This window comes from Cynocephalus volans, chromosome 10 (genome assembly GCF_027409185.1).
Source record: "Cynocephalus volans isolate mCynVol1 chromosome 10, mCynVol1.pri, whole genome shotgun sequence".
Lineage (NCBI taxonomy): Eukaryota > Metazoa > Chordata > Mammalia > Dermoptera > Cynocephalidae > Cynocephalus > Cynocephalus volans.
In genome coordinates, this window is record NC_084469.1 from 94,475,146 (window position 1) to 94,503,025 (window position 27,880).

At 54.4% G+C, this 27,880-nt stretch overlaps 1 protein-coding gene across 2 annotated transcripts; it reads left to right on the forward strand.

The window, feature by feature from the left end:
* The first annotated feature begins 10,976 nt into the window (after positions 1–10,976).
* ABHD17A (abhydrolase domain containing 17A, depalmitoylase) lies at positions 10,977–20,010 on the forward strand. 2 transcript variants are annotated; one of them, XM_063111065.1, is made up of 5 exons: positions 10,977–11,072; positions 14,895–15,440; positions 16,785–16,979; positions 19,222–19,401; positions 19,508–20,010. In XM_063111065.1, exons 2-5 carry the CDS (start codon positions 15,118–15,120, stop codon positions 19,731–19,733), a joined length of 924 nt encoding a protein of 307 aa, XP_062967135.1. In that variant the 5' UTR covers positions 10,977–11,072; positions 14,895–15,117; the 3' UTR covers positions 19,734–20,010. The 2 variants fall into 2 exon arrangements, with proteins under 2 accessions (XP_062967135.1, XP_062967136.1); XM_063111066.1 differs by having other exon boundaries at positions 14,895–15,413.
* The last annotated feature ends 7,870 nt before the right edge of the window (positions 20,011–27,880 follow it).

Below are 27,880 nucleotides of genomic sequence, written 5' to 3' on the forward strand. Positions count from 1 at the left end.
CCCTCACCCCCTCTGCCCCGCCCCAGTCACCAACCATCTGTCAGTCTCCCCAGAGGGAAAACGTTTATTTCTGAAAAGCAAACTTAAGCCTCCCAAACCTCTAAAACTCCACCTCTTGCCCACAGCCCTTTAACTCTTAGTTTGGCACACAATCATAACCCACATGGTTATCTCTGTGCCCAGGTCACAGAACGCTGAGACTAATGACAGTAATGAAAAATGGTTAATATCTGAGTGCCTGTTTGGAACCCGGCATTGTTCTAAACCTTTCGTCTTATCTCCCTTGATCTTGACAACTGTACGGTAGTGCTGATAACCCCATTTTAAAGAGGAGGAAACAGACATACAGTCTCCTGACCACCCACTCTCTCTATCCCCTGCCCTTTTGATTACGTTACATTTACACTTAGGTTTATGTTTCTGCCTCCTGCACTAGGTCACAAACACTCCAGGGTAGAATTTGGGTCTGTGCATGTCTCTACTGTGCCCTACTCTAGCTCAGGCAAAAACAGGGTCTTGCCCAGTGAGGGCGGACCATAAATATTTGTCCCTGAGTGCTGCAGCCTTGGAATGACAGCTTCACCTGCCACAGGGCTGGAAATGCACCCCACCAGCCAGTCCCAAGGGATTCTCTCCCAAACCCTGGCCAGGTGGGACTGGGGTATCGGAGAGAGCCCAGTCAAAAGTAGTTTCTATTGTCTCCTGGCCCACCCCTTTTTTTAATTGTCATGGAGGGGCGTCTTATTTATCTAGAATGTCTGCTCCAGCTGGGGTGGATGTTCTGTTTGCCGCAGCATCCCCACTGGCATGCCCAGAAGGGGAGCTCTGTGCATGTGCAAAGAGGTGTTTCAACTCACACCTCCCCTGGGGAGCCCTGCAGCAGCCTCCTCGACCCTCCAAGGATCAAGTGGGCGTTGTCGCCACCTGCCGACCAAAGGCAGCCTCGCCCGAGTCCTGGGGCTTCAGGAGGGACAGTGGAAGCAGCTGCGGTTATTCAGGCACCTCCCAGACATTTGCACCCGCCACTGCCTGGCTCCTCACACAGACCCTGCCACAGAGAACGACCCCACCCCAAGTGTCAGCAATGCCGAAGTTAAAAAGCCCTGGACTAATTATTTGAGCGACAAAGATTGAACTAGGCCTCTGCTCTCAGCAGACACCAGAATAAACTCCTGATGGGGCAGAAAGTATAAACCAGGGCGACCCCAGCTTCTGGGCCTCACCTCCTCTCTCTGTCCCCACTCACTGTGTGGATTTAAATGCGTGCAGCCTCCTGGGACCTCAGTAGGGCAGGGGATTATGGGATGCAGAGTCTCTCAAGGGTCCGTGGAATCCCCTAGCTCAGGGAATCTCATTGGGGGAAACACTGGGTGATGTCTGGGGACGTGTGGTTACCACAACTGGGGGGTGCTCCTGGCATGGAGTAGGTGGAGGCTGGGGGCGCTGCTCAGCACCTGCAGTGCCCAAGAGGTCCCATCACAGAGAATGACCCAGCCCCAGTGTCCACAGTGCTGAGGGGGAGAGACCAGAAATAATTGACTTCATCCAGACAACACTTTGATTGATTTAAAAAATAATCATCGACTTTGATCCCTGCTCACACTTCTTGGTCACATCTGTCCCAGGTGGGAAGAGGTGTCGCGCTGTGGTTTTGATCTGCATTTCCCTGATGGCTGAAAGTGTGCAGAAGATCGTTATCAGGTGCCGGCCGTGTGCCAGGCCCCTTCCCGGGCCCTGGGCATGGAGCTCTTGACAACAGACTTGGTCCCTGGTCCAGGAGAGTTCATGACCAGAGGTAGGAGACAGATAAAAACCAAGTGAGAAAAACATACAGATGAGATTGCTTCAGATGGAGGGAGTGCTCTCCAGAGAGTTGAAAGTGGGTGGACATCACCATAGAGACCAAGTGGCTACGTCACAGAGGGTGGTCAGGAAGCCGTCTCTGGAGAGCTGACATTTGCCCCAGCCCTGCATGATGAGCAGTGTTTGTGGGAAGAGCATCCCAGGCACATGAAACAGCAGATGCAAAGACCCTGAGGCTGGACCGGCCCAGCAAGTTCAAAGTCAGGAGGATTCCAAGGGTTGAAGTTCGCTGGACAAAGGGAATTGTGCAGGAGGTGGGGCCTGAGAGCTGGGCTGCGCCCAGACCCCAAGGGCTCTGTGGACCTCGGGGAAACGTGGGGTTTATATTAAGTGTCTTGAGAAGTCACTGGAGGTGCAAAGTGGGAGGGCGTGTGTGTAACATAACCCAATTTCCGTTTTTTAAGAAAGGCAAATATTTCTGTTTTCTTTTTTTTATTCAAAAATTTAAGACCAAAAAAACCCAACTAACCATATTGTACCCAAAAGAATTGAAAGCAGGGACTCAGATAGATACTTATGGACATGTGTGTTGACAGCAGCATTATTTTTGTTTTGTTTTGGTTTTTGGCAGCTGGCCAGTACAGGGATCAAACCATGGACCTTGGTGTTATAAGCCCCAAGCTCTAACCAACGGAGCAAACCAGCCAGCCCCACAGCAGCAATATCTACAACAGCCAAAAGGTGGAACCAGCCCAAGTGGCCACTGACCCGTGAGTGGATAAACGTACCTGTCCACTGTGTGGCCCATCCACATGGTGGAGTAACACCTGGCCATGAACAGGAAAGAAGCTCTGACACACGCTACCACGTGGATGGACCTTGAACACATCACGCTTAGGTGACAGACGCCAGACACGAAAGACCACTAGTATGTGATTCCATTTATATGAGATGTCCAGAACAGGCCAATCCATAGAGACAGAAAGTGGATTCTGGTTGCTGGGAGCTGGTAGGAGAATTAGAGACATTATTTAATGGTTACAGAGTTTCTGTTTGAGATGATGAAATAATTCTGGAAAAAATGGTTGTTTGCAAAGCACTGCGAATGTACTTAATGCCACTAAATTGTACACTCAAGAGGGGTTAAATGGTGACTTTTATGTAACACATGTTTTACCAAAATTTTAAGATTGATATATTCAATTTCATCAAAATTCATTCTCCTGTTCCATGAACAGACAGTATGAAGAGAGTTAAAGGGATCTGGCTGGTTAGCTCAGTTGGTTAGAGCATGGGGCTGATAACACCAGTACCTGGGGATTGATCCCTGCACCAGCCAACAACAATAACAACAACAACAACAACAACAAAAGAGAAAGCTAAAGAGAAGCCAGGGACTGGGAGAAGATATTCACAATACATATATTTGACAAAGGACTCATATTCCAGAACACAGAAAGAACTAAATATCAATAAGAAAATGGTGAATGATCAGGGGCCGGCCCGTGGCTCACTTGGGAGAGCGTGGTGCTGACAACACCAAGTCAAGGGTTAAGATCCCCTTACCAGTCGTCTTTAAAAAAAAAAAGGAGAAAATGATGAATGACCTAGTTTCAAAATGGGCAAAAATGTTGAATAGACTCTTCACAACAGAAGATTTCAAATGGCCAAGAAGTGTGGTTAAAGACGCTCAGCACCGCCAGTCAACCGAGAAACGCAAGCTAACACCACTGCCTGCCGAGGGCAAGGGCGAACAGTAAAAAGGCTGGCGGTACCGAGGGCTCCCACGGGTATGGCCAACGGGAACCATCGCATGTGGCTGGCGGGAATGCGAAATGGTACAGCCACTTTGGAAAACCACTCAGCAGTTTCAACACGTGTTTGGGACTGAATTGTGTTTCCACCCTGGCAAAATTTATACGTTGAAGCCCTAACCCCCAGGACCTCAGAATATGACTGTATTTGGAGACAGGGTTTTTAAGGAGGTGATTAAATTAAAATGAAGTCATTAGGGTGGGCCTTGATGCAAACTGACTGCTGTCTTTATAAGAAGAGGAGATTGGAGGGCAGGCCGGTTGCTCACTGGCTGAGCGTGGTGCTGACAACACCAAGTCAAGGGTTAAGATCCCCTAACCAGTCATCTTAAAAAAAAAAAAGATTGGGACACAGGGGGAAACAGCAGGAGCGTGGCCAGAGGAAAGATCACCTGCTGACACAGCGCGAAGACGGCTGTCTGCAAGCCAGGGAGAGAGGCCTCAGAAGGAACCAGGCTGCCCAGACCTTGACCTTAAACTTTCAGCCTCTAGAACTGTGAGAGAATAACTTCCTGTTATTTAAGCCGCCCAGCCTGTGGTATTTTGTTATGGCAGCTTTAGCAGATTAAGACCGCGCCCAATGAAATGAGTGCTTAAGTGCAGTAAAAGACTTGTAGGAGTGTTTATAGCAGCTCTATTCATAATAGTAGCAAACAGGAAACAGCCCACATACCCACCTGCAAGAGAATAGATCAAGAAAATGTGTTTTTCTACAATAGAATACTACACAGCAGTGAAAAGGCGTACGTCACCGCCACACACGACAGCATGAATGAGTGTAATGTCACAGGCGTATGTGCGTGTGTGCATGCACGCACAATTTAATTGAGGTGCATGATTGAGATTTGTGCATGTTCCTGTAAGTTATACCTTCCATTTTATTGTTTTTTTTCAAATTTATTTGAGTTTGTTTTTGGCGGCTGGCCACAGCAACATGTTCTAACTGAGTGAACTAATCAGCAAGCCCTATACCTGCAGTTTTGTTTTGTTTTGTTTTTTCAAAAGATGACTGGTAACAGGATCTTAACCCTTGACTTGGTGTTGTCAGCACCACGCTCACCCAGTGAGCTAACCGGCCATCCCTATGTGGGATCCGAACCCGTGGCCTTGGTGTCATCAGCACCGCACTTTCCCAAGTGAGCCACGGGCCGGCCCTTCTGCAGTTTTTAAATATTACTTCTGGGTGTGTCTGTGAGGGTGTTTCCAGAAGAGACCAGCATTTGAATGGGTGGATTCAGCAAAGCACATGACCCTCCCCACTGAGCGTGGGCCTCGTCCAATCTGTTGAGGGCCCAAACAGCCTCCTGTGCTTCCTGCCTGGCTGCTGGAGCTGGGACGTCTCATTTCCTCTTATCCTGCCCTGTGACTGTGGTTTACACCATCTGCAACCCTGGTTCTCAGGACTTCAGACCTGGACTGAATGACACACCAGCTGTCCTGCATCTCCAGGCTATAGATGGCAGATCTTAGGACTTGCCAGTCGCCATAATCACGTGAGCCAATTCCTCATCACAGATCTGCTGATATCTGGATCGCCTGTTCCTCTGCCTGATGAGAGCGCCCAGGGTGGTCCGCCCACCATCCCATTCTTCGCCTCTGAACCTAGTTCCTGGGGGTGGGGCGGGTGGGGGCAGTGGGAGCTGGGGGGAGGGGCTTGGTTCCCGGGAGGCGGGTCCTTAGGAAAGTCCTCAGTCCCCCCAGACCTATCACCGAGCACCCCCCCTCAGTCCCATCACACTGCCCCCTCCTCACCCCCCCTTCTGATCGGCTGGGCAGGTGGTGCTATTTTAAGATGCCCCCCTCCCACTTCCTTCCTTGTCATCAGGAACCCACTTCCTGGCTTGGTCTCACTCTGTCCCCTCTGGGAGTGGTGGCCCTCCACCAATGCCCAGGATCCCAGACCCCCAGCTTAGGCCTCCCTGTCTTTTCCCCAGAGCAGGACTGGCCACATAATTTGCAGGGCACAGTTCAAAGTGAAAATACAGGGTGCCCTGTTCAAACATTATTAGGCATTTCAAGACCACAGAGCATTAGACCATGCTGGGGCCCATCTGAGAGTGGGCCTTAGGTGACCGCTCAGGTCTTGGCCCATGAACCTGGCGCTGCCTCAAGCCTTCCCCCCACCTTGGTGGTTTTGTAAACATTTGTTTATTGCGGTGAAATACACATAATATCATTTACCGTCTTAGCCATGCTCGAGTGCACAGCTCAGAGGCATTGAGCACATTCACGTGGCTGTGCAGCCGTCACCACCGTCATCTCCAGAACCTTCTCATCTTCCCAAACTGAAACTCTGTCCCCATGGAATACTCACTCCCCATCCCCCTCCCCAGCCCCTGGCACCCCCCGTTCTACTTTCTGTCTCTGTGGATCTGATGACTCGAGGGACCTCCTATGGGGGAATCACACAATATCTGTACTTGTGTGACTGGCTTATGTCACTGAGCACAATGTCCTCAAGGTCCATCCACATTGTAGCACGTGTAGAGTTTCCTTCCTTTTTAAGGCTGAGTCATATTCCAGTGTGCGGATGGGCCACATTGTGTTTATTTTGTCCATTCTTTTTTTTTTTTTTTTTTTTTGGCGGCTGCCTGGTACAGGGATCCGAACCCTTGACCTCAGTGTTATAACACTGCCGGCCTTCCATTCATTTGTCTATGGACACTCAGGTCATTTGCACTTTGCAGCTGTGGGGAATAACACTGCTACGAACGTGGATGCACAAGCACCTGAGTCCCTGATTTTCATTCTTTGAGGTATATGCTGAGAATCACAAAGACGAACTTTTATTAACACATCTTGCTTTGGTAATCTGGTTGTATTTTAGCTTCTGGCTGATCGTGATCATGAAACACATCCTTTGCAAAGAAAACCAAAACAAACTCAGAAACCGCATCAAAGCACGAAGAAGAGAAAACATCACCTATCACCTCGTCCGCCCGCAGCCCGTACCCTGATCCCCGGGTGGTGAGTTTTTCTTGGAGGGGAGATGGCGATTGTGTCCCGACCTTCTTGTTTGTCCCTCGTCTTCCAGGAATCTCCCTCCCATGTACATGGCCCAGGGGTGGAAACATTTTAAGAGTGTTGGTTCCTGTGGCCAAGTTATCTTCCAGACAGACTGAGTGTCTTGAATCAGGACAGAAGGGAAAACGCCCTACGCAGATGGCCTGAGATCTCTAGGGCACCACGGGACCGCAAATCTCACGGACCCTTCCTCTGTCCCCACAAAAAAACCGTCCTGTGGGTTGGAGAATTATCCTCATCCCATGTGTTAATCCATCCATCGATTCATCAAAAAGTATGGGGATAACTGGGAACACTGTGATGACGGTGCCTCGGTCCCTGGCCTGGGAGCTCATAGTCTAAAGACAAGGAGAAACAGACAATAACTAGGAAACAACTCCACAAAGTGATTAGAGAGGACTGGCCGGTTAGCTGACTTGTTTAGAGCGTGGTGCTATGCTGAGAACACCAAGGTCAAGGGTTCAGATCCCCGTACCAGCCAGCCGCCAAAACAAAACAAAATTAATAAATTAATCAAGAAAACATAAGAAGATTAGAGAGTGGAAAGTACTATGAAGGAAATAAACAGGGTGACAGATGGGGATGGGACGTGTGTGCTGTAGGGACTGTAGCTGGGAGTGGTTGGGGCTGGGGGCTGCCTGAGGAAGTGACATTTGAGCGGAGCCCTGGGGATGTGGAGGAGCCAGCCATGGGGCTGTCTGGTGGAAGGCAGTCCTGGCAGGAGGCACAGCACCTGCAAAGGCCGTGAGGTGGGAGCCAACCTGGCAAGGTCATGGTGGCTGGGGCAGGAGACTCAAGGGGGAAAAAGTGGGCCAGTGGCTGGACCATGAAGGGTCATCTGGGAGTAGAAAGGGGTGGCTGTCCTTCTGAGACATTTGCCTTTACCTTTTACAAAGTGCCCTCAGGTTGGTGGGGGGATGGGGGTGGGCCATGGTTGGGTGGGGAATGGGGCCTCATTGCCACCTCCTGGGGCCATTCCCCACCCGCTTTATGATGCCTCCCTGTGTCCCTGATGGGGCGCTTTGTTACAGGGGAGCTGGGTTTTCTGGTACAACTCCAGCCCCAGCTCCTCCCAGCTCAGAGCAGGAGGGGGTTGGGGGGAAGATAGGGCTGGAGGAAGGAGGCTGGGGACAGGCCTCTTCCTGCCCTGGAAGTCACAAGGAAATAGGAAGGAGCCTGGACTTGTTTTGACCTGTGGACCTCAGGATAATCTCAGCTGGGGCTAAGGGCCTCGAGGGGGCAGCAGAGCAGGGGGGCTATGGGTAGCTCTCGATAGCCCCAGGAAGGTGGCAGTGAAGTCCCCGTGCAGAGGAGCCAGAGCTGGGGGCCAGGGAGCTCCAACAACTTGGGAAACTGGAAAATGGCTGAAAACCAACCTTGGGCAGTCTCCAATCCAGAGCCTGAATTCTCCTGGTAGCTCCGTCCTGACTTCAAGAAATGGGGACCTGGGAGTTGTAGTATCCTGAGAGCCCAGATGAGAGCCCTTGGGGAAGAGAGGGGGCTGGCTGCTGCTGCCTGCAGGGGTGGTGGAAGATTTTGAGTTGCAGGCAGTCATGCTGGGCTGGGGTGGGGGGAGAGGCACCTGCTAGGGGGTCAGGTCTGGAAGGGCTTGGCTCTCCAACTCATTCATACCCCTGCCTCCAGGCTGTGCCCTACTGGTCTCTGCATTCCTTCCTGCCTCTGTCCTGTCTCCCGCTCAGAGAGAGTGACCTAGCCACCCTCTCAAAAGGGTCCCCTGGCAGTCTTCACTTCCTTATAGGATCTCCTCTCCTTCCCTACCTTGTGAGCTAAGCCTGCAGGAATGGGGGTTATCTAGGGTGAGGAGAGCTAGTCACTAGCTTATGTATAAAGTTTAAGGTACGACTAGAATCTTAGCCACTGAGATTAATATTTTATTTTATTTTTAAAATTTTGGCCCTGATTTGCATTTCCTGAATGCTGATTGACGTTGAGCATTTTTTTATGTGTTTGTTGGCCACTCGTATGTCTTCCTTTGAGAAATGCCTATTTAGCTCTTTTGCCCATTTTTTAATTGGGTTACTTGTTTTTTTGTTGTAAACTTGTTTCAGTTCCTTGTATATTCTGGATATTAGTCCTTTGTCAGATGTATATTTTGCAAGTATTTTCTCCCACTCTGTTGGTTGTCTTTTAACTCTGTTAATTGTTTCTTTTGCTGTGCAGAAGCTTTTTAGTTTGATATAATCCCATTTGCTTATTTTTCCTTTGGTTGCTTGTGCTTTTGGGATTGTATTCATGAAGTCTGTGTCCAGTCCTACTTCCTGAAGTGTTTCTCCTATGTTTTCTTTAAGAAGTTTTATTGTTTCAGGGTGTATATTTAATTCTTTAATCCATTTTGAGTTGATTTTAGTATATGGTGAGAGGTATGGGTCTAGTTTCATTCTCCTGCATATGGTTATCCAGTTATCCCAGCACCATTTGCTGAAGAGGCAGTCTCTTCCCCAGTGTATGGGCTTGGTGCCTTTGTCAAAGATCAGATGGCTGTAGGTGTGTGGGTTGATTTCTGGATTCTCTATTCTATTCCATTGATCAGTCTGTCTGTTTTTATGCCAGTACCATGCTGTTTTGGTTATTATAGCTTTGTAGTATAGTTTAAAGTCAGGTAGTGTTATGCCTCCAGCTTTACTTTTTTTGTTCAGAATTGCTTTGGCTATGCATGGTCTTTTGTTATTCCATATAAATGTCTGGATAGTTTTTTCCATTTCTGAGTAAAATGCCATTGGAATTTTGATGGGGATTGCATTGAATTTGTATATCACTTTGGGTAGTGTGGACATTTTCACAATGTTGATTCTTCCAATCCAAGAGCATGGGATATCTTTCCATCTTCTTGTATCCTCTCTAATTTCTCTCAGCAGTGGTTTGTAGTTCTCATTATAGAGATTTTTCACATCCTTGGTTAACTCAATTCCTAAGTATTTTATTTTTTTGGTGGCTAGTGTAAATAGGCAAGCTTTCTTGATTTCTCTTTCTGCATGTTCAGAGATACCCCAGTTAGGATGACTAATATACAAAAAACTGTGATTGATAAATGCTGGTGAGGTTGTGGGGAAAAAGGAACTCTCATACATTGTTGGTGGGACTGCAAAATGGTGCAGCCTCTATGGAAAATGGTATGGAGGTTCCTCAAACAATTGTAGATAGATCTACCATATGATCCAGCTATCCCCCTGCTGGGAATATACCCAGAGGAATGGAAACCATCAAGATGAAGGTATACCTGTTCTCCAATGTTCATCGCAGCACTCTTTACAATAGTTAACAGTTGGAACCAGCCCAAATGTCCATCATCAGATGAGTGGATATGGAAAATGTGATATATCTACACAATGGAATACTACTCTGCTATAAAAAAGAATGAAATACTGCCGTTTGCAACAACATGGATGGACCGATAGAGAATTATATTAAGTGAAACAAGTCAGGCACAGAAAGAGAAATATTACATGTTCTCACTTATTTGTGGGAGCTAAAAATAAATAAATAAATACACAAACATGGGGAAGGGAAGAAGACACAACAATTACAATTCCTTGAAGTTCATACGGCAAGCAAACAGAAAGGAGATTGTTGGGAGGGAGGGGGAGAGGGAGGAGGAAGGGAGGTTTCGGTAATGGGCCGCAATAATCAACCACATTGTATATTGACAAAAAAAGAAAAGAAAAGAAAAAAAATTTTTTGGCCCTGATTCAATAAAAATTTTTTAAAAATTGGCAGATGGTTAGTACCAGGAAGGATTAATGCAATATTATTTTAACTTTTTTTTTTTAAAGATGACCAGTAAGGGGATCTTAACCCTTGACTTGGTGTTGTCAGCACCAGGCTCTCCCAAGTGAGCCGGCCCTTAATGCAATATTATTTTGGAAAAAAAGAATGCAAAAGAATCCACGATGAACAATATCAAGATTTCAACCAAAGGCAGGATCTGACCCTGCATTTACACGATCTTGCCCCTTTGCCTCACCCTACCCAGGCTTCTGGTTCCAATAAAGCTTCATTTACAAAAGCAGGCTACCAGCTCGCGGGCCCTACTTGGCCAATTAGAAAATAATACATTAAACTATTTTTTATCTTGATGACTTAGTTTTTAGGCGCCCCTGTAAATTTTGCTTCCGAGGCGAGCACCTCACTCGCCTCAACCGCGTGCAGGTACTGGAATGAGTAAAGGAAGGAATGAAGGAATGAACTGAGAGCTCGGGCCCCGCCCACCATAGGCCACGCCCTAGAACGACAGCCCCGCCCCCAGCCGCGCGGTGCACCGCTCACGTCACTTCCGGGGCGGTGGCGGGAGCGAGGCTCACTTCCGCCTGCGGGGGAGCGGTGGTGGCGGCAGCGCAGGAGGGACCGACGGACGCACGGGCGGGCGGGAGCCATGGAGCGCGGCCCCGGGGCCGGGGGGCGCGGGCCGGGGAGGTGAGTGCTGGGCAGGGGCGGGCGCGGCGGCGCTGGGCGGCCTCGGTGCCGTCCGCGGCCTTTTGGGAGCCGGGCCGGGCCGCGAGGCCTGGGCAGCCCGGCCGGACCCCCCGGAGACCCCCGCACTCCCCCGGCGGCCGCGGGTCCTGCCTGAGGACCCTGGACCAGGGGCGGGCGCGGCGGGCCTGCGTCTCGGAGTCCGGCAAAGCCCCGTCCCCAAGCCATTCTGCCCTCCGGCGTGGGGTGAGCGCCCACCGTTCTGGGGTCGCGTCCCCCGGTCCTGCCCCGAACCTGCCCGCAGCCTGACACCGGGCTCCACCCCCGGCTCTTCACATCCAGCCGGCGGCCGAGTCCTGCTTCCCGAACAGCCCCCAGAGGCAGCCAGCGATCCCTAATCTGTGGTGTCCACCCCCGGCTCAGGGCTCTTCTGTGGCTCCCCGTTTCCCCCAGGATGAAGTCCGAACTCCACAGCCGGGCTCACGGGGCGTGGCCTGACCAGCCCCACCCTGCTTCCTCTGGGACCCCTCCGATCACCCGTTCCTGCCAGGTCCTGCTCTAGCCGGGAGCTGCGGTGCAGGGAACGCTCTGTCTCCCCTGGGGCTTTGCCGGTGCTCTTCCCTCTGTCCCATCCCCTGTCACTCGGCCACTTCCTCTGCGCCTGTCTCCAGGCAGCGGTCCCACCCTGGCCGGCTGGGAAAGGTGCCATCACAGTCCACCCTATGTAGGTGGATTTATAGTAGTGCAGTTGCCTGGTTGCTTGTTGGCCCTCATGACACCACCGGTCCACACTGGACCTGGAAGTCGGACGCCCAGTTATGTGCTTGTAGGTGGAATTGCTTGAGGTTCAGGGTGCCAAGGGTGTATGCCCAGTGAGTGAGGCATCCAGGCGTGTACTGCTCTGTCCAGCGCCCATAAGTGACACAAGGGAGGTCCCAGGTGCCTGCGGCTTGAGAGGAGACTGTCAGAGCTGGCAGACCCTGGAGGTTCTTTTCCTCCTGTGGCTTCCGCCTTTCCTCTTGGACACTTACCGTTTGCCCATTCGATCAGCAAATGGTTATTGAACAAAAGCAGATTTCATTGCTGCCCTTACTACCTTTCTAGTTTGTGTGTGTGTTTGTGTGATGGGTGGAGATCAGGTTAAGTGTGTAAATACAAACCGTAGTTTGTCCTGTGGAGACAAACCTGGAACCACGAGAGTGTGTGAGGGGTCCTGACCCGGTCTAGAGGACTCTGAGAGCGTTTGGAGCGAGACCCAAAGGCGGATGGGATGGGCAGGGATGCCGGCAAGGTTAGGGAAGGGGGTCCCCAGCAGGGGAACTGTGGCTGGAGGGAGCATAGTGCAGGGGGAGCAGGCACCGGAGGAGTGAGACTGGAGAGGTTGGCCCGGTGGGCTGTGGCAAGGGCTGTGAGAACAGTGGGAGGCCACTGGGACACTCGAAGAGGGAGGTGGTGTGATGACTGGATTTGTGAAAAGATCTCTGGGCTGCTGGGGGGAGAATGGCCTGGAGCAGGGTGATACTGGCCAAGGGGAGACCAGCGAGGAAGGAGGGTGTGGCAGAAGTCCAGGTGAAAGGTGACAGGCAGAGACAGGTGGTTTGTGACGGATGACAGGTGGAGCCAGCAAGCCCTGGTGAGGGTTTGGGTCTGGGAGTGGAGGGAGGCGTCAAGGATGACCCTGAGTTTCTGGCTTGGTCAGAGGTTCCTTGTTCATCTGGATGTGTCCATTCATTCTCTGAGGTTGTCATGGGCCTCCTACCTGCCCACTGGACTCAAACCGACCTTCACTGTCCCACCTAAACTCCACACCCTTCCCAGCCACCCAGCACCAGTGGGGCATCACCTGTTGCGGGTCTGGACCTGTTTGAGAATATGTTGAAGTTGACTTTTTTCTTTTTTTTTTTTTTTGTCTTTTTCGTGACCGGCACTCAGCCAGTGAGTGCACCGGCCAGTCCTATATAGGATCCGAACCCGCGGCGGGAGCGTCGCCGCGCTGCCAGCGCAGCACTCTACCAAGTGCGCCACGGGCTCGGCCCGAAGTTGACTTTTTTCAACCTTGACACTTGACAATGGAGCTGGATCGCTCTGTGGTGGGGCCGTTGTGGGCACTGCAGGTGGTGAGCAGTATCCCTGGCTTCCACCTACTCCATGCCAGGACCACCTCTGAGTTGTGACAACCACAAATGCCCCCAAACATTGACGAGTGTCCCTGGAGGTGCAGAATCACCTCCATTTGGGAACCAGTGTCATACACCCTGCCTTCTGAAAAGTACTCACCTGTGAGATTTGCATCCCGCCTGGGAGTTGGGGGCCTCCTTGATGCTGTCCTTGTCCCCACTCTGGCTTTCACAGCTCTCTCCTGTCTCCCTGTGCCCCTGAATCTGGGTGGCCAGGAGGTCCCACATCTCGGGTTGAGAGGGAGCAGGTATGTTTCTGGGCCTGAGACAGCTCTGTGGGCCTGCAGCTGCAGGTACACTGTGAGTTGTCCGGGGCTGCCTCTGAATCACGGCTCCCTGGCCCAGTGGTTTTCAAACGCTGTGATCCCAAAGCCAAATGGGCCAAGGTGTCCTGCTGCTGAAATTGAGTTGTGAGTGTGTCTCCCTCCAGTTGTTCCATACGTTCCTGTAAGGAAAAACGTAGTCAGTGGATACAGTGGATAGATTTTTCTCAGTCTTTGTGTTTTCTCCATGGCGTCTGTTGGCAGCTCTGTACACAGTTGTGAGAGCAGCTTAGCTGTTGTCAATTTACTTATTTATTAATTTATTTATTTGGTGGCTGGCCAGTACGGGGATCAAACCCTGGACCTTGGTGTTATCAGAACCGTGCTCTAACCACCTGAGCAACCGGCCAGCCCCTGTTGTCAATTTAATACACTTTCCAGTGTTCTGCAAATGTTTGAGTTTCTGCTCTGAGCCAGGCCCTGTCCCCTCTTAACTCTTGTCTGCTCATTTACTCCCCCATGAGGTTAAGTGGTGTCTGCATCTGCGGATGAGGAAACTGAGGCCCAGGGAGGTTAAGTGGCTTGCCCAAGGCCATGGAACCCCTAAGCTGGCAGCCCCAGGCTCCCCAGACCCCACTCGGCCTCGCCTCCCCTTCCTCGCAGCAGGCCCATCCCCCGGCCTGGCCCCAAGCACAGGGAAAAGCCAGTGACCAAGCTCAGTGGCGCCTTCCGTGCAGAGCTGTATCCTGCCTTTGTTTCCAGAACCTTTGTTTGTTGTTTCCTCCGCCGGGGCTCCTCTGTCTCCAGACATCGCAGCCCTGCGAGGCCTAGGTTCCTGAGCATGTCTGGGTGCCAGCTGCTCTGGAGGAGCCTGTCCAGCTCTCTTCTGGGTCCTTTCAGTCTGAGATCAGTCCTTGCCCCGCTGCCTCTGTCACCTCGGAGTGGCAGATGAATCCTTGAAGGATGGCACAGAGATGGGCCAGGGAAGAGTCTGGGCCACACTGTGAACAGAGGGTGGGGTGACGGGGTTTCCCTGGGCCCGGAGCAGGGGGTGTATGTGAGCACGGCTGGGGGTGGGAGGGGTCTAGGGTCTGACTGCCCAGCACGCCTTGCAGGCCCGGCTGGGCTGAGATGGCATGAGTTGGTGATTGTGAGCTGAGGAAGGGTGGTGGTGTGGGGTGCTCTTGCACTCCTGTGGGGGGTGGGCTGGGAGGCTCAAGGCAGAGGGTATAGCAGTCTGGGCAGGAGTGGATGAGAGGATGGGGACAGACAAGATTTGGACTGATGACTCCCCACCTGGTACAGGGTGGGTACCCCGGCCTCCTGGGGTGCCTGGCCTGGACCACGGCCTGGAAGGAACCCCACATCTCATTGTTCCCCTGCAGGGCTTCCCACTGCACGGCATGGAGACCTGTGGCTGCGAGGCTCCCAGGGGCTCAGCTCGGACCACGATGGAGCTGGGCTGCGGCCTCCTAACGGGGCTCTCGTCTGGGGCGGTGGCCGGGGGGACGCCCTCCCTCCTGCCCGTGTCTCAGAGCATACCTGCACCTCCCCTGCCGAGTGAGGCCGGGCCCCGGAGGAGGCCCGCCCCGGGGCCCGGCGGCCGCCATGAACGGCCTGTCGGTGAGCGAACTCTGCTGCCTCTTCTGCTGCCCACCCTGCCCCGGCCGCATCGCTGCCAAGCTCGCCTTCCTGCCGCCAGAGTCCACCTACTCGCTGGTGGCTGAACCAGAGCTGGGGGCCGGGGCCGCCCCCTCAGGGACGCTGCGGGCCTCGGCAGGCACCCCCGGGCGCTGGAAGCTCCACCTAACAGAGCGCGCTGACTTCCAGTACAGCCAGCGCGAGCTCGACACCATCGAGGTCTTCCAGACCAAAAGCGCCCGTGGCAACCGCATCTCCTGCATGTACGTGCGTTGCGCGCCTGGCGCCAGGTGAGGAGCCCCGGGACCAGCAGGCGCCCCGATGCACCATGCTAGGGGCTCTCTTTCCATCCAGGCGCTTGGTGTGCTTGGTGGTTGCCCCCCGGAGGGCCAGGGCCAGTGGTTAAAAGCCCACCTAGGCGGCGTGGGGACCCACCTGCCAGCCTGTCCTTGTCCCTCTTGTGATTTTTCTTGCCAAAGAGGTGGGTGCCTGCCCCAATCTGGACAGAAGCAGGCCTCCTTCCACCTGGACTGCTGCTGAACTACCTGGGCTCTTAATGCACACGCCCCCCCCTTCCCCATGCTATCTGGGGAACCCCCTCAGCACCCTGTCTCTTGAGGAAGCTGAGACACAGGGAAGTGATGCCTCGGATCACTTGGGATGGGCAGGCAGCTGACTTCAATGGCCAGTTCCTTGGCTGCTTCGCCACTCCTCAGCAAGGCTTATTCCTCCTGGGCATAAGCCAGAGGGGTGGTGCAGGGGCGGGGCCGCTGTGGCCTTCCAGCTGCTTCTGCCTTCATACAGGTGGGTTCTGAGTCCAGATCTGAGTCCAAAAGGCTAGCTTTTACCTTCCGGCTGGGCTGGGCCTGGTGGTGCTGGAGGAGGCAGCCCATGGGTCAGGTTCAGGCTGGTCACCTGTTCTTGCTGTGACCTGGGGTGGCTGCCGTTCCTGCTGGCAGTTCTTCCAAGACAGCCACAGGATCCTGTAAGAATGGCTGTGAGCACCGGGGCCATTTTCTGTAGGTGTACAAAGACCGTCATGACTGTGAACAAGGGACTGGTTTTGTTTGCTTGTTGGGGATAGGGGTGCGGTCCAGCTGGCGAGCAGAGGGATTGTTTCTTGAGAGGGGCAGAGCTCCTCTGGGAAGGTGCTGAGCAGTGGGCATGCCATCCTTGGGGCCATCAAGGCCACTCCAAAAGGAAAGATTCTGGAGCAGAGGTGGCTGCTAGGGCTTGCCGAGCTCACACTGTGGGTCTGCCCTGATTAGAGAACAGGACCAGTGGTCCCAGTGCGCCCCTTCACAGGTGGGAGGTCTGAGGCTCCTTGGGCTGGCCCACACAGGTGGGAGGGGCTGGGCCCCTTGTCAGCACTCCTGTTCTCTCCCTGTGGGGAACCTCAGGAGTGGAGCTGGGCTGTCCCAGTCTCACCTCCCACCTGTTGTGAGGGGAGTGAAGGGGGCCATGAGTGTTGGCTGGCCACCAGGATGGACTGTCTGTCATGAGTCCTGCCCTGGGTGCTGGGATGTTGGGGGTGGGCAGAGTCTCCCAACAGACCGGGCCTGTCCCTTCCTTCCCCTGGGCCCAGGAGGCCCACCCCAGGCCCTTTCCTCTGACTCGTGCCCCGCCCCGCCCAGGTACACGGTTCTCTTCTCGCACGGCAACGCGGTGGACCTGGGCCAGATGAGCAGCTTCTACGTTGGCCTGGGCTCCCGCATCAGCTGCAACGTCTTCTCCTATGACTACTCCGGCTACGGCGTTAGCTCCGGCAAGCCCTCCGAGAAGAACCTCTACGCCGACATCGACGCCGCCTGGCAGGCCCTGCGCACCAGGTGAGGGTGGCCTCAAGCGGGGCCCTCCTGGAGTGTCCCCTCAGAGAGCTCATCAGACCGGGTGACTTGGGCTGGCTTCTCGGGGGAGGGGGCCGCAGTGGCCTCACTGGGCCAGGGGGTGGTGACAGGGCATATTTAGAGTGTGTAGATGCTCAGCGGCCACTTGGCTGAGCTGGGGGCCAGGCAGTCCTCATGCCTCCCCAGGTACAGCCCTTCCCCCCCATCCTTGGAGCCCCTGGTGTGGGAGCGGGGAGGGGCAGACACTAGGCAGGGCTGGGGTTGTCCACAGGGGAGGGGAGGCTCTGCCTGTCAGGAGGGGGTGGGCAGAAGGTGCAGGCCCAGGAGGTGGTGTTTGAGAGCTGTGTGAAAAGACAGCTGGGAGCCCCCCAGGTGAGGTGGCTCTTGGGGCTCAGGTGGGGCCAGGATGAGTGTGGTTGTGGAAGTCAGCCTCATTCTGGGGCAGTGGGTGGGGGTGAGGTTTGTGGCGGTGTGTGGAGAGTTCTCTTGGGCAGCTTGGTGCCCAGCACAGCCCTGGTGGCAGGTGGGAGATCAGCTAGTGAGAGTCCTGCTCCTCCCCAGGTCTGGGTCCCCTCCCCACCACACATACCCTAGGTCCAGACCCTAGTCACAAGGCCTGGACAGCCGCTCCCCAACCCATTAACATGCTGGTCCCCTCACCAGTGTTTGCAGAGTGTTGCCCTGCGCCCAGCTCTGCTCCAGAGTGACCCAACCCCAGCCCTCCCGGGGGCCGTGCCCTGCCCCCTGCCCGCTTGCTGTTCCCGCTTACTCCGGGCTGCCCTGTCTCTGCCCTGCCCAACCAACTGGTCAGACTTGGTGCAGCAGGCACCAGGTGCAGCGCCGGGAAGTCAGGGCCCTCGGGAGGTGGAGGCTCTGGTTGCCATGGTGATGTGCCAGGCAGTCCCTGCTGCGGGCCTGGGAGTGGGGTCCCCTGGCACCACCTTGGCGTTGGGGACCACGCCCTGGGCTTCCTGATGGCGTGAGACACCTAGCACCAAGCACTGCCTCCTGCAAGGCAGGTTCACACCTTTGTTCTGTCCCCAATGCCCTGGGGCAGTGGCAGAATAACATCCCACTGTGGGGTGCAGCCTCTGAGCTCTCTGTCCATCTATCCTGTTGACAGTGTTGTCTTCCAGAGCCCTGTTCCCTCAGCCTAGCAGCTGTGACAGTCAGCTGGAGATGGGGCAGCACCACTGGGGACCTATGAGTTTGCCCAGGTGGAGCTGTGTAGGTGGCAGTCGGGGGCCCCTGCCTGGAGCTGGGTGGTAGGGCTGAGCTGGCACTCAGTGCAGTGGTGGCCAAGGAGGCCGAAGCTGTGCTGCGAGGCAGTAGGCACCACGCCAGGTGGCATCCTGAGTTCTTGGGGATGAGAGGGGGCAGGTGGTCAACTGTGGAGTACTGCCAGGAAGTCCGGGGTCCAGGCCAGGGGAGAGAGACAGATATGGCCCCTGGTTGGGTAAGAACGTGGACTGCCCAGGTGAGATGCAGACCTGCTCTGGCCCCTGTCCACCAGGAGGGCATCTGCCTAGGATCAGTGTCAGGAGCTCGTGGGAAGAGAGCTGTGGAATCCTCCTGCATGGACAGGGTGGCGAGTAGGTCTCTCGGGCCAGGGGAGGCATGCGTTGCACATGTCCTGGCGGTGGGAGCAGGGGTGGGGACCCGGAGGTGGGAGCTGGTGGTGCGGAGGAAACCCAGGACTTGTCCACTAGGTAGTAAAAGGGCACCCACCTCCTGCTGCTGCTACCGCTTGCCTTTGTTGTGCTGAGCACCTCATTGAGCACGGGGGACTCCCAGGAGCCCCAAACTGGGCTGAGACAGTGGGGACACAGTTACCTCAGTTCCCTGCGGCGGAGGGTTAGGGTGGGGGAGGGGCGTAGGGAGGAAGACAGCACCGCTTCCCTCGTCAAATGCACCAAGAGGGGCTTTCTGAACAGCAGGGACCAGAAGACCTGAAACAGAATCAGGATGTGGAGAGGCCCGCAGTTACTAGGCGCCCCTCCTTGTGACCCAAGTAGATATTGTCCAAGAAGCGGGGCAGTGCAAGCAGGGCTGCGGCCAGACCAGCCCTGGGGCCCCGGCCTCGGTGTTGGAGGCAGGGGAGGGCCTTGGGGCGCGTGTGGAGCCTGGGCCCGACCCTGTGGACTGGAGGCCGTGCCGGGAGGATGGGGGACCGCACCGGGGCTGCGCCTGACCCTGCCCCTGCTCCTGCCGCGGCCGCCGCTAGGTACGGCATCAGCCCGGACAGCATCATCCTGTACGGGCAGAGCATCGGCACGGTGCCCACCGTGGACCTGGCCTCGCGCTACGAGTGCGCCGCGGTGGTGCTGCACTCGCCGCTCACCTCGGGCATGCGCGTCGCCTTCCCCGACACCAAGAAGACCTACTGCTTCGACGCGTTCCCCAAGTGAGCGCGGGGGGCGGGCCTCAGCGGGGCGGGGAGCCCGGGGTGGGTGGGCCTCTGCGGAGCTGAGGCTGAAGCCTGACCCGCCCCCTCCACCCCCACCCCGCAGCATCGAGAAGGTGTCCAAGATCACGTCGCCCGTGCTCATTATCCACGGCACCGAGGACGAGGTGATCGACTTCTCGCACGGCCTGGCGCTCTACGAGCGCTGCCCCAAGGCCGTGGAGCCGCTGTGGGTGGAGGGCGCCGGGCACAACGACATCGAGCTCTACAGCCAGTACCTGGAGCGTCTGCGCCGCTTCATCTCCCAGGAGCTGCCTAGCCAGCGCGCCTAGCGGCGGCCGGTGCACCCACACCACGCCGGACCTCAGCAATAAGGCGGCTGCCCGGCGGGCAGGCGCAGCCGTCAGACCTCACCCCACCCCAGCCCCGGGGGCTGCATGTGGACCCAGGGCTGTCCAGGCCTCCCAAGGCGGCGGGCAGGCGGGCCAGGACCCGCCCCGGCCCAGGGACCGTGGACTATGTACAGGTGACCGAGCTATGCTCTCCTTTTCTTTTGGAAGCAAAAAGAAGAAAAAACGTGAAAACAGAAATTAAAGATTTAAAATTTCAGGGTTCTTCTCCCTTTCATGGCTCCTGCACGCTCTGCAGGAGCTCAAAGAGAGGGGGCTGGGATTCCTCAGGCTTAGACCCCAGGTTGCCAGGAAGGGTCGGCACTCACCCAACTGTGGGTCTGTCTCACAAATGCAGATTCCAAGTCACTTCAGAAGAGGAGGGTGGGGTCTGGGTCTGGTCCGCAAGGCCCCTTGGGGGCTGGTTGTTTGGGTGGTGGTTGGTGGGGAGCAGCATTCGAACCCAAGAATCCTACTTTGAATCCAAGGCAAGCTGGGGGGGTGGGTAGTCGCATTGTGTCTGGCTCAAACTACGTGGGCCTATCAAGGCGCCCTGCGGCTCCTGTGTGACAGATGAAGACCCTGCTGCCCTTCCCAGTTCCCCACCCCTTCCCTCTTTTGGGTCTCCACTGCACGGAGGGCTAAAGAGAACACCCTGGGACCTGAGGGCCAGGCCGCTTCCCTTGCAAGTGGGGAAGCTGAGGTCCAGCAGGAGGCAGTGGCAAGTCCGTGGGTCCCATGGGGATCTCTCCTCCCCAAGGAAAAGGAGCCGAGCACGGGGCTGGGCTCACGGGTAACGCTCCCGCAATACGCCAGAGCCTTCCCCTGCTCCGCCTGTCTGAGCTGTGTCCTCTGTCCGGGATGCCCTTGAAGAGAGCAGGTCGGGTCGGGTCTCATCGCAGGGGACCCCAGTCCCCCGAGTGCTCTCTGCGACCTCTAGGGTAGGAGCCCTAGAGCGGAGGAGATGTCGGGGACCGGTGGGCTGTCATCCTGTGTCCGACCGCTGGGGTCGGACAGCCCCTCATCATCGCGCGGTGGCGAGGCCAGGCCCCGGTGCGGCCTCCGCCTCGCCCTGGTCCGCGGTTCCTTTAAGAGAGGGCGGTGCTTTAGCCTGGGGGCGGGGAGGACGCCGAAAGGGGCGAGCCTCTGCTGTCTCGTATCACGTGCGAGAACACGCCCGGGCGGAAGCGGAAGTAGCGTCCGCGCGCACGGAAGTGGTGGTGGCGGTGGCGGCCTCTGCAGTCAGTGGCTGTGGCTGGGCCCGCTGGGCCGGCCTCTGCTTCCTCCTGGCCACTCCCCACGGCTCCCGCGCCGTCCCCTCGGGCCGCGGCTTCCTGGTTTGCAGCCTGGGGCTGCCATGGGGGCTCGGGCCGGGCCCACCCGACTCCGCTGCAGGAAAGCGTCCTGGGCCCAGTGCTGCTGCTGCCCTGGTCGTCTCGGGTCCCGCGGCCACCCGTGCTGGGATCTAAGACTGCTTTTGGAGCTGCAGGACGCCTGGAGGGAATGCTCTCTGCTCCCTGGCACCACAGGGCCTTTGCACAGGCCGGTGTTTGCGACCGAGGTGCCCTCGCTCGGTCCTGGTCTTGACACGTGCCTGGCAGTTCTTGGCACGTCTGATTCTCAGTCGCTTGTTACGCTATTACTCTCCCGAAGACCCCCTCCTCCTGTCGCCCTTCTCGGTGCTCCTGCTGGCCCTTGGGCGCTGCATTTGTCACCGAGCATGTCGTTTTCTGACAGCGTCACCGTCTAAGCTCCTTGAGAGCTGGGGCTCTGCTGTGTCCTCAGTGCAGCACGTTCAGAGCACCTGCTCAGAGTGGAACAAAATTGTGTTCAGGTACACAGAGTGAAAATTCAAGGAGCTCAACAGTATATTTGGTGAAAACGAAGTGTCCTTTCCTCCCCTGACCTCCAAGGCTCAGTTCTCCCTCGGGACGGAGATAAACCAGTATGTGCCAACCAGGAAAGTCTATGCGTGTACATCTACATGTGTTTCCACAGAAGGTGGATCACTTTGTGGGCCTCTTTTATTTCCTTACTTTAATAGCGTAGAGATGGTTTCTATACATACGGACATATAGATTGAACGCATTCATTTTAATAACTGCAAAGTATTTTAATAGTACTATATTTATTCCAGTTCCTATCAATAGCAATTTAGGTTCTTTGCGGTCTTTCATAACAACAATAATGGTGGGTTGACCATTCCTGTACAAAAGTCTTTGTACCAAGCAGGAATATTTCTGTAGGCTAGATTCCTTAGTACAGGAGTGCTAGGCCAGAGAGCTTCCAGTAGGTCTCTAAATGGGTCAGTTACCTATAAATGGGTTGTACCAAGTTGACCCCCATTAAAAGTCATTTGTATTTCGTATTCTTTGTCCATTTTTCTATTGGGTTGTTGGTATTATTATTTTCTAGGAGCACTTTATATATTAACGGAATTAGCCCTTTGTTAAAGCTTTTTTTTTTTTTTTTTTTTAATTTGTCTTTGAATTTGTGGGGTTTTCTGGGCTTTTTTTGTTTTTTGGTCCAGGTATTGAAAATTGTTTTTAGTCATTATTAGCTTTTTCACTTATGGCATCTGCGTTTTGTGTCATGCTCAGGAATATCTTCTCCACTCTAAGATTATAAAACATTTGATATTTTCTTCCAGAAATGTAATGGTTTCTTTCTTTTATATACACTGTATTTACATTTTTTTGTCTAACTCTAGAAAGTACTTCTGGTAAGGAGTGAGGTAGGAAGCAATACTTTTTTCCCCAAGATTATTTGCCCCAACTTCATTTCCCAAAAAAACCATTCTTTCCCCCACTATAGTGCCGTCTTTATGGCTTGCCAGATTTGGGTCTGTTTCTAGACTCTGTTATCCCACTTTGCCAGAACTCCATAGTCTTAATTACTCAATGTCTGGAGATCCGATTTCCCCTCATTTTTTTTGGCAGCTTCCAGTACAGAGATCCGAACCCTTGACCTTGGTGTTATAACACCACACTCTAACCAACTGAGCTAACCAGCCAGGCTTGTTTCTTTTTTCTCAGGATCAGGGAAGTTTATCTAGTTCAATGCCCCCATCTTTTTTGAAAAAGTTGGGATTGCTTAGGTTGATAAATTAAGTTGAAATAAAATTGTCATCTTAAAATAAACAGTTGATGAATGTATTCCATGTAATAGTAGTTGCAGAAGACACTCTGTGAGAAAAAAGATTCTGAAAACCTGGTATTCAGGACCTGACCTCCCTCCCCATGGGCTGTGGGTACTGTCAGCACAAGGTGCTGACCTTGGTTTGAGGCAGTGGCGTTTCTCCCGCTGGTAGGAACTCAGGGCTGTTTATTTAGTCATGCTCACGGACACCTGCAGCACACCTGTCAGTCATGTAACCGCATGACCTTGTTTTCTCCCTGTGCCAGCCCATTTCACATAAGGGATAAACTAAGGCAGGGCCTTGTGGACTGCAGGTTTCTTGGGCCCTGCCTGTCTGCAGGAACTCACCTCTTTCCATCCAAGGTGCCCCAGCCTCTTCTGCCACCCACTGCTGTGGGGACCGGGAGAACCACAAAGTGGCAGTGATGGGGGGAGTCAGTGGTCTGTTCCAGGACACTCCCCCACTTCCACGTGGCATGGCCCGTGGCCAGGCAGTCCATCCCATGGCTGAATCTTCAGCTGTTCTCATGTCACCTGCACCTGGTACACCTCGGACACGAGGTCCTTGGGTCACAGAAGCAGATACCAGGAGCTCTATGTTCTGTGTCCCACCAGCCATGTGACCCTGTGGCATAGGCACACTCTAGTAACTAGAGATTCAAGGGGACAGGACCTGCCTGACACCTGCCTGCCTCAGTCCGAGGCACGGCCTCCCAGTGGGGTAGGTCGGGCTGAGCCCAGTTCTCACCTGGGGACCAGATTGCCCGGTGGCCCAGGTTGATTGCCTCCTCCTGTTGGCCTCTGTCCTCCACCCAGCCACCTCTGTCCATCTCTGTGGAACCGCAGGGCTCTCCCAAGGTTCCAGAAGAGAATGGGAAGGATGGCCATTCTGTGGTGATTTTGTCCCCTCCTTGCCCGTGGTAGCTGTCGCTGTGATCTGGGAAGGGACCTCTGGGGACAGGTGCCACCTCTTTCCCTGCCCAGGCCACCCCTCAGAGCACCACACACCCCAATTTAAGGTGCGTATGCTTCCTTCTGTTCACCTCTGAGTCCCGGTGCCAGGGTTGCGGTCGGGGTGCAGGACCAACTTTTTAACTGTGCAACTCAATCAAACGGGTGCCCGCCCAGCAGCGGAGCTACCTGAGCACCTCACGAGTCTCTAGTCCCACGTCCTTCCCTTTTCGGAGCTCCCCCCATGTGCCACATCGACCTTCACAACGTTGGGCTGCTGGGGTCACCGTCCCCACTGCCTCCAAGAGAAGAAGCTCCTGAGACCCCAGTGGGCTCATGCCTGGGCTCCAGCAGTGCTCAGCATCTCCCTGCCGTGGCAGCTCAGGTGGCTCAGAAGTAAAATAGTCTCGGGACACAGGTCTGCTAGCTGGCATGCTCTGTACCGCTGGATCCCCAGAACCCAGCTCAGCATGGCGCAAGCTGGGAGCTATGTGCAACCAGGCAAAGAGCAAAATGAGATTCAGAGGCAGATGGCCCTGCCCGGGGTCAGTGGGCGGGGCGGGGGGGTGAAGCCCACTGCTCTTAGCGGAGCGCCCTTGAGAACCTCACCACCCACCCCGTTAGAGGAGGAGAGGTCCTGAAAAGGGTATTTCATTTCCTTCAAGAGACCGGGGAAGGGGCCAGCCTGTGGCTCACTTGGGAGTGTGGTGCTGATAACACCAAGGCCATGGGCTCGGATCCCTCTAACGGGATGGCCGGTTGGCTCACTTGGGAGAGCGTGGTGCTGACAACACCAAGTCAAGGGTTAAGATCCCCTTACTGGTCATATATATATATATATATATTTTTTTTTTAAAAAAGAGAGACCAGGGGAAGATCCAAGAAACCAGGGGCCTGCAGGAGGTGGTCCAGGGGGCAGGCCCTCAGTGTCCCCTCCCAGCCCTGCAGATAAAATCCCCTTGGCTAGTGGTCAAATGGTGCCTCTGTGAGCTCCTCCTTTCCAGGGGTACCAGACCCAGAGGCAGTGTGAGGAGGAGCTCTGGGGTGGGGTGAGATAGCAGATGCAAGAAAGTACTGGTGGGGTGGGACGCTTGGTAGGGAGAGATCCTGCCCCCGCCCACCCCCTGGACAAGTGGGGAGGAGGCCTTGGTCTTTCCCCAGCAGCCCCTAGCATTGAGGGTGTGATCCCTCGAGGTGCTCTCTGCAGGACCTCCAGAACGGTGCCTCCCGTGCAGCCTGCCAGCAGCAAGACCCCACTCTGTCCCCTGGGTTGGATGCCCAGGCTCCGTGACAAGGACAGCCCTTGCCAACCTTCCCCCTCATCCTGGCTGAGCTCTCAGCCACTCAGTGTCCTGTGGACGACAGTGAGTAATTTAACACGTGTTCATGTAGAAATAAACACAGATAGGTTATAGGGATGGGTTATGGTTATGTAATGCAAAATGTGCATTAATTTAAATAAATGCTTCATCACCAAAGCATAACATCCCTCTGGAAGCTCAGCTCCACAGGGGGCGGGGACTTTACAGAGCCTTAGTCTCACGTCCTTATGAATATTTTCTGGGTCACTTTCTAGGAGTGGAATTGCCGGGCTCAAGAGTACAGCATATTAAACATTCCAATAAGGGCCAGCCAGTTAGCTCAGTTGGTTAGAGTGCAGTGTTCTAACAACGAAGTCCAGAGTTCAGATCCCCGTACTGGGCAGCTGCCAAAAACATTAAGTTAAAACATTCCAATAAACTAAGTTCAAAGCAACGAGAATGTCTGCAAAGCTCCACGCAGTGCCGCAAATGTGAGCTGCTAATACTGTCATATGGTTGTTGTTATTAAGCGACCCCCACACTCAACTTTTCATGTTCTTTTAAAAATTTTTAGCTTTGGAATAATTTGAGGTTTATAGAAAAGTTGTGAAGGTAGTACAGAGAGTCTGCTTCCCCTCGTGGTAACCTCTCAAAGCCGGGAAATAAACACGGGTACGTCTCTAGTAACTAAACCCCAGACTCTATTCCAGTTTCATCACTTTTTCACCTAACACCTTTAAAGCCCCAGGACACCATCCAGAATCCCACTTGGGATTTAGTTGTCACATCCCCTTAGTGTCTTAAAATCTATGACGGTGCTTGTTTTTCACAACCTTGACAGTTGAGGACAGGTCAGGTGTCTTGTAAAATATCCCCCACCCAATCTGGGTTTGTCTGTTTTCTCATGGTCAGACTGAGGTCGGGGGTTTGGGGAAGATACCCCAGAGGTGAGGTGCCCTTACCATTCCATCCTGTCAAGGGCATCTGAGACCCACTGTGACACTGACCTTGACACCTGGTGAAGGTGGGGTCGCCAGGTTTCCCCGTGGTCAATTACTAAATTACTATCTTCCCCTTTTCCCACTCTGTTCTTTGGAATCGAGTCACTTAAGTCCTACCCGTACTCGGAGGACGGTGGGAGGGAGGTTTTATTAAAAAAATAATTTCCCCTACAGAAAAGTACAAACATGGAATGATAAATGGCCCACAATCGCACTGCTTAGATACCTATTCACATTTTATAAAAAGTAGTAAATATATGTGGGTAAAAACATAAGTTGAGGATCTGGATGGTTAGTTCAGCTGGTTAGATCCCAGTGCTTGATAACACCAAGGTCACTGGTTCAGATCCCTGTACCTTCTAGCTGCCAAAAAAACCCAAAACAAAAACCTAGTGAAATAGTACAGAAAGTACTACAAATATTAAAACTATTAAAAAGTAAAGGCTCGACAGTAAAAAAAGAAGTCATGGCTACTGCAGCACACGTACACACACACACACCTACATATGCGTGTCCTGTTGTACTGGACGCTTGCTTTTGTCTCTGTGTTGGGCATCGCCCTGCTGGCACATGGGCCTCAGGGTGTCCAAGCTGTGGGTGCATCCCCGTTCATGTGACCTCTGCCCTCAGCCGTACCCTGGAAGATTGTGTGTGCCCTCTCCCCCTCTCAGGCAGAGTCATGGTGGCACCTCTCAAGAGTCCCCTCCTGTTGGGTTTTTCCTGTCCTGTGACATCTGGCTGCCGTCTGTTCCCTGCCCAGCTCTACTCCGTGGGCCCTCACCCCTGAACCCATCAGGTGCTGTCAGGGAAGGTTGGAGGTGACCTGCCATGTACAGGTGAGGAACCGAGGTCTGAAGAAAGGGGCTGAACGCCTGCTAGGTGCCCAGCCCGGATGTAAGCTCCAGCTGCCTGTTTTCTTCCCCAAACGCTCAGCTGTGGGCATGGGCAAGCCGCTTCTCAGTTCTCCCCCAGCCTTGATTCCTTCACCTGTAAAATGGGCATGACAACCCCTGAAGAGTCCTAGTGAGGACAAAGTAATGAGACACAAGGCAGAGCCCAGCACCTAGGTGGCGTGGTCAGGGGTCTTCACTGTGTTAACATCAGGCTCCGTGGGTTACATATATGCGGGCTGCTGGGGTGCTCTGGGGTTTGGGGTGTGAACAGAAACCTCATGGGTGGAGTGGGGGCTCCTGCCTGTGCAGCAGTGGGCATGGCCCACAGATGAAGGTCACAGGCTTGAAACCCTGAGTATCACTGGAAGTGGATGGACGCCTGAGGCTCAGAGAGGGCCACCCAGCCCCCTGCCTGCCATGGCTCACCCCCTCCTGCCCCCAGACATCCCCCAATTCCCTCTGGCCACCTCTGTCCTCTGCCACGCTGGCCTGAAGTTTCCCTACACTTCAACAGCACCTCCCTAGGAATCCTCCAGGCCTCAGGTTGCTGCTCCCTGCCCCGAGACGTACCTGCCCGGCCTCAGATGATCTGCCTGCCAGCTGCCGAGGGCAAAGCCGGAGGGGGGGTGTCTCCTCTGGGCCCAGTAAACACCAGTGGACAGAATGAAGGGTCCTGTGGCTTCTTCATGGTCCTGTCCCCCATGCCTGAGATGGTGGGGACTAGGGGCCTGCCCAGGTGGTCCACCTTCCTGAACTTCAAAGACATGAGGCCCAGCAGGAATGCTGACTGCTAACGCCCACCCAGT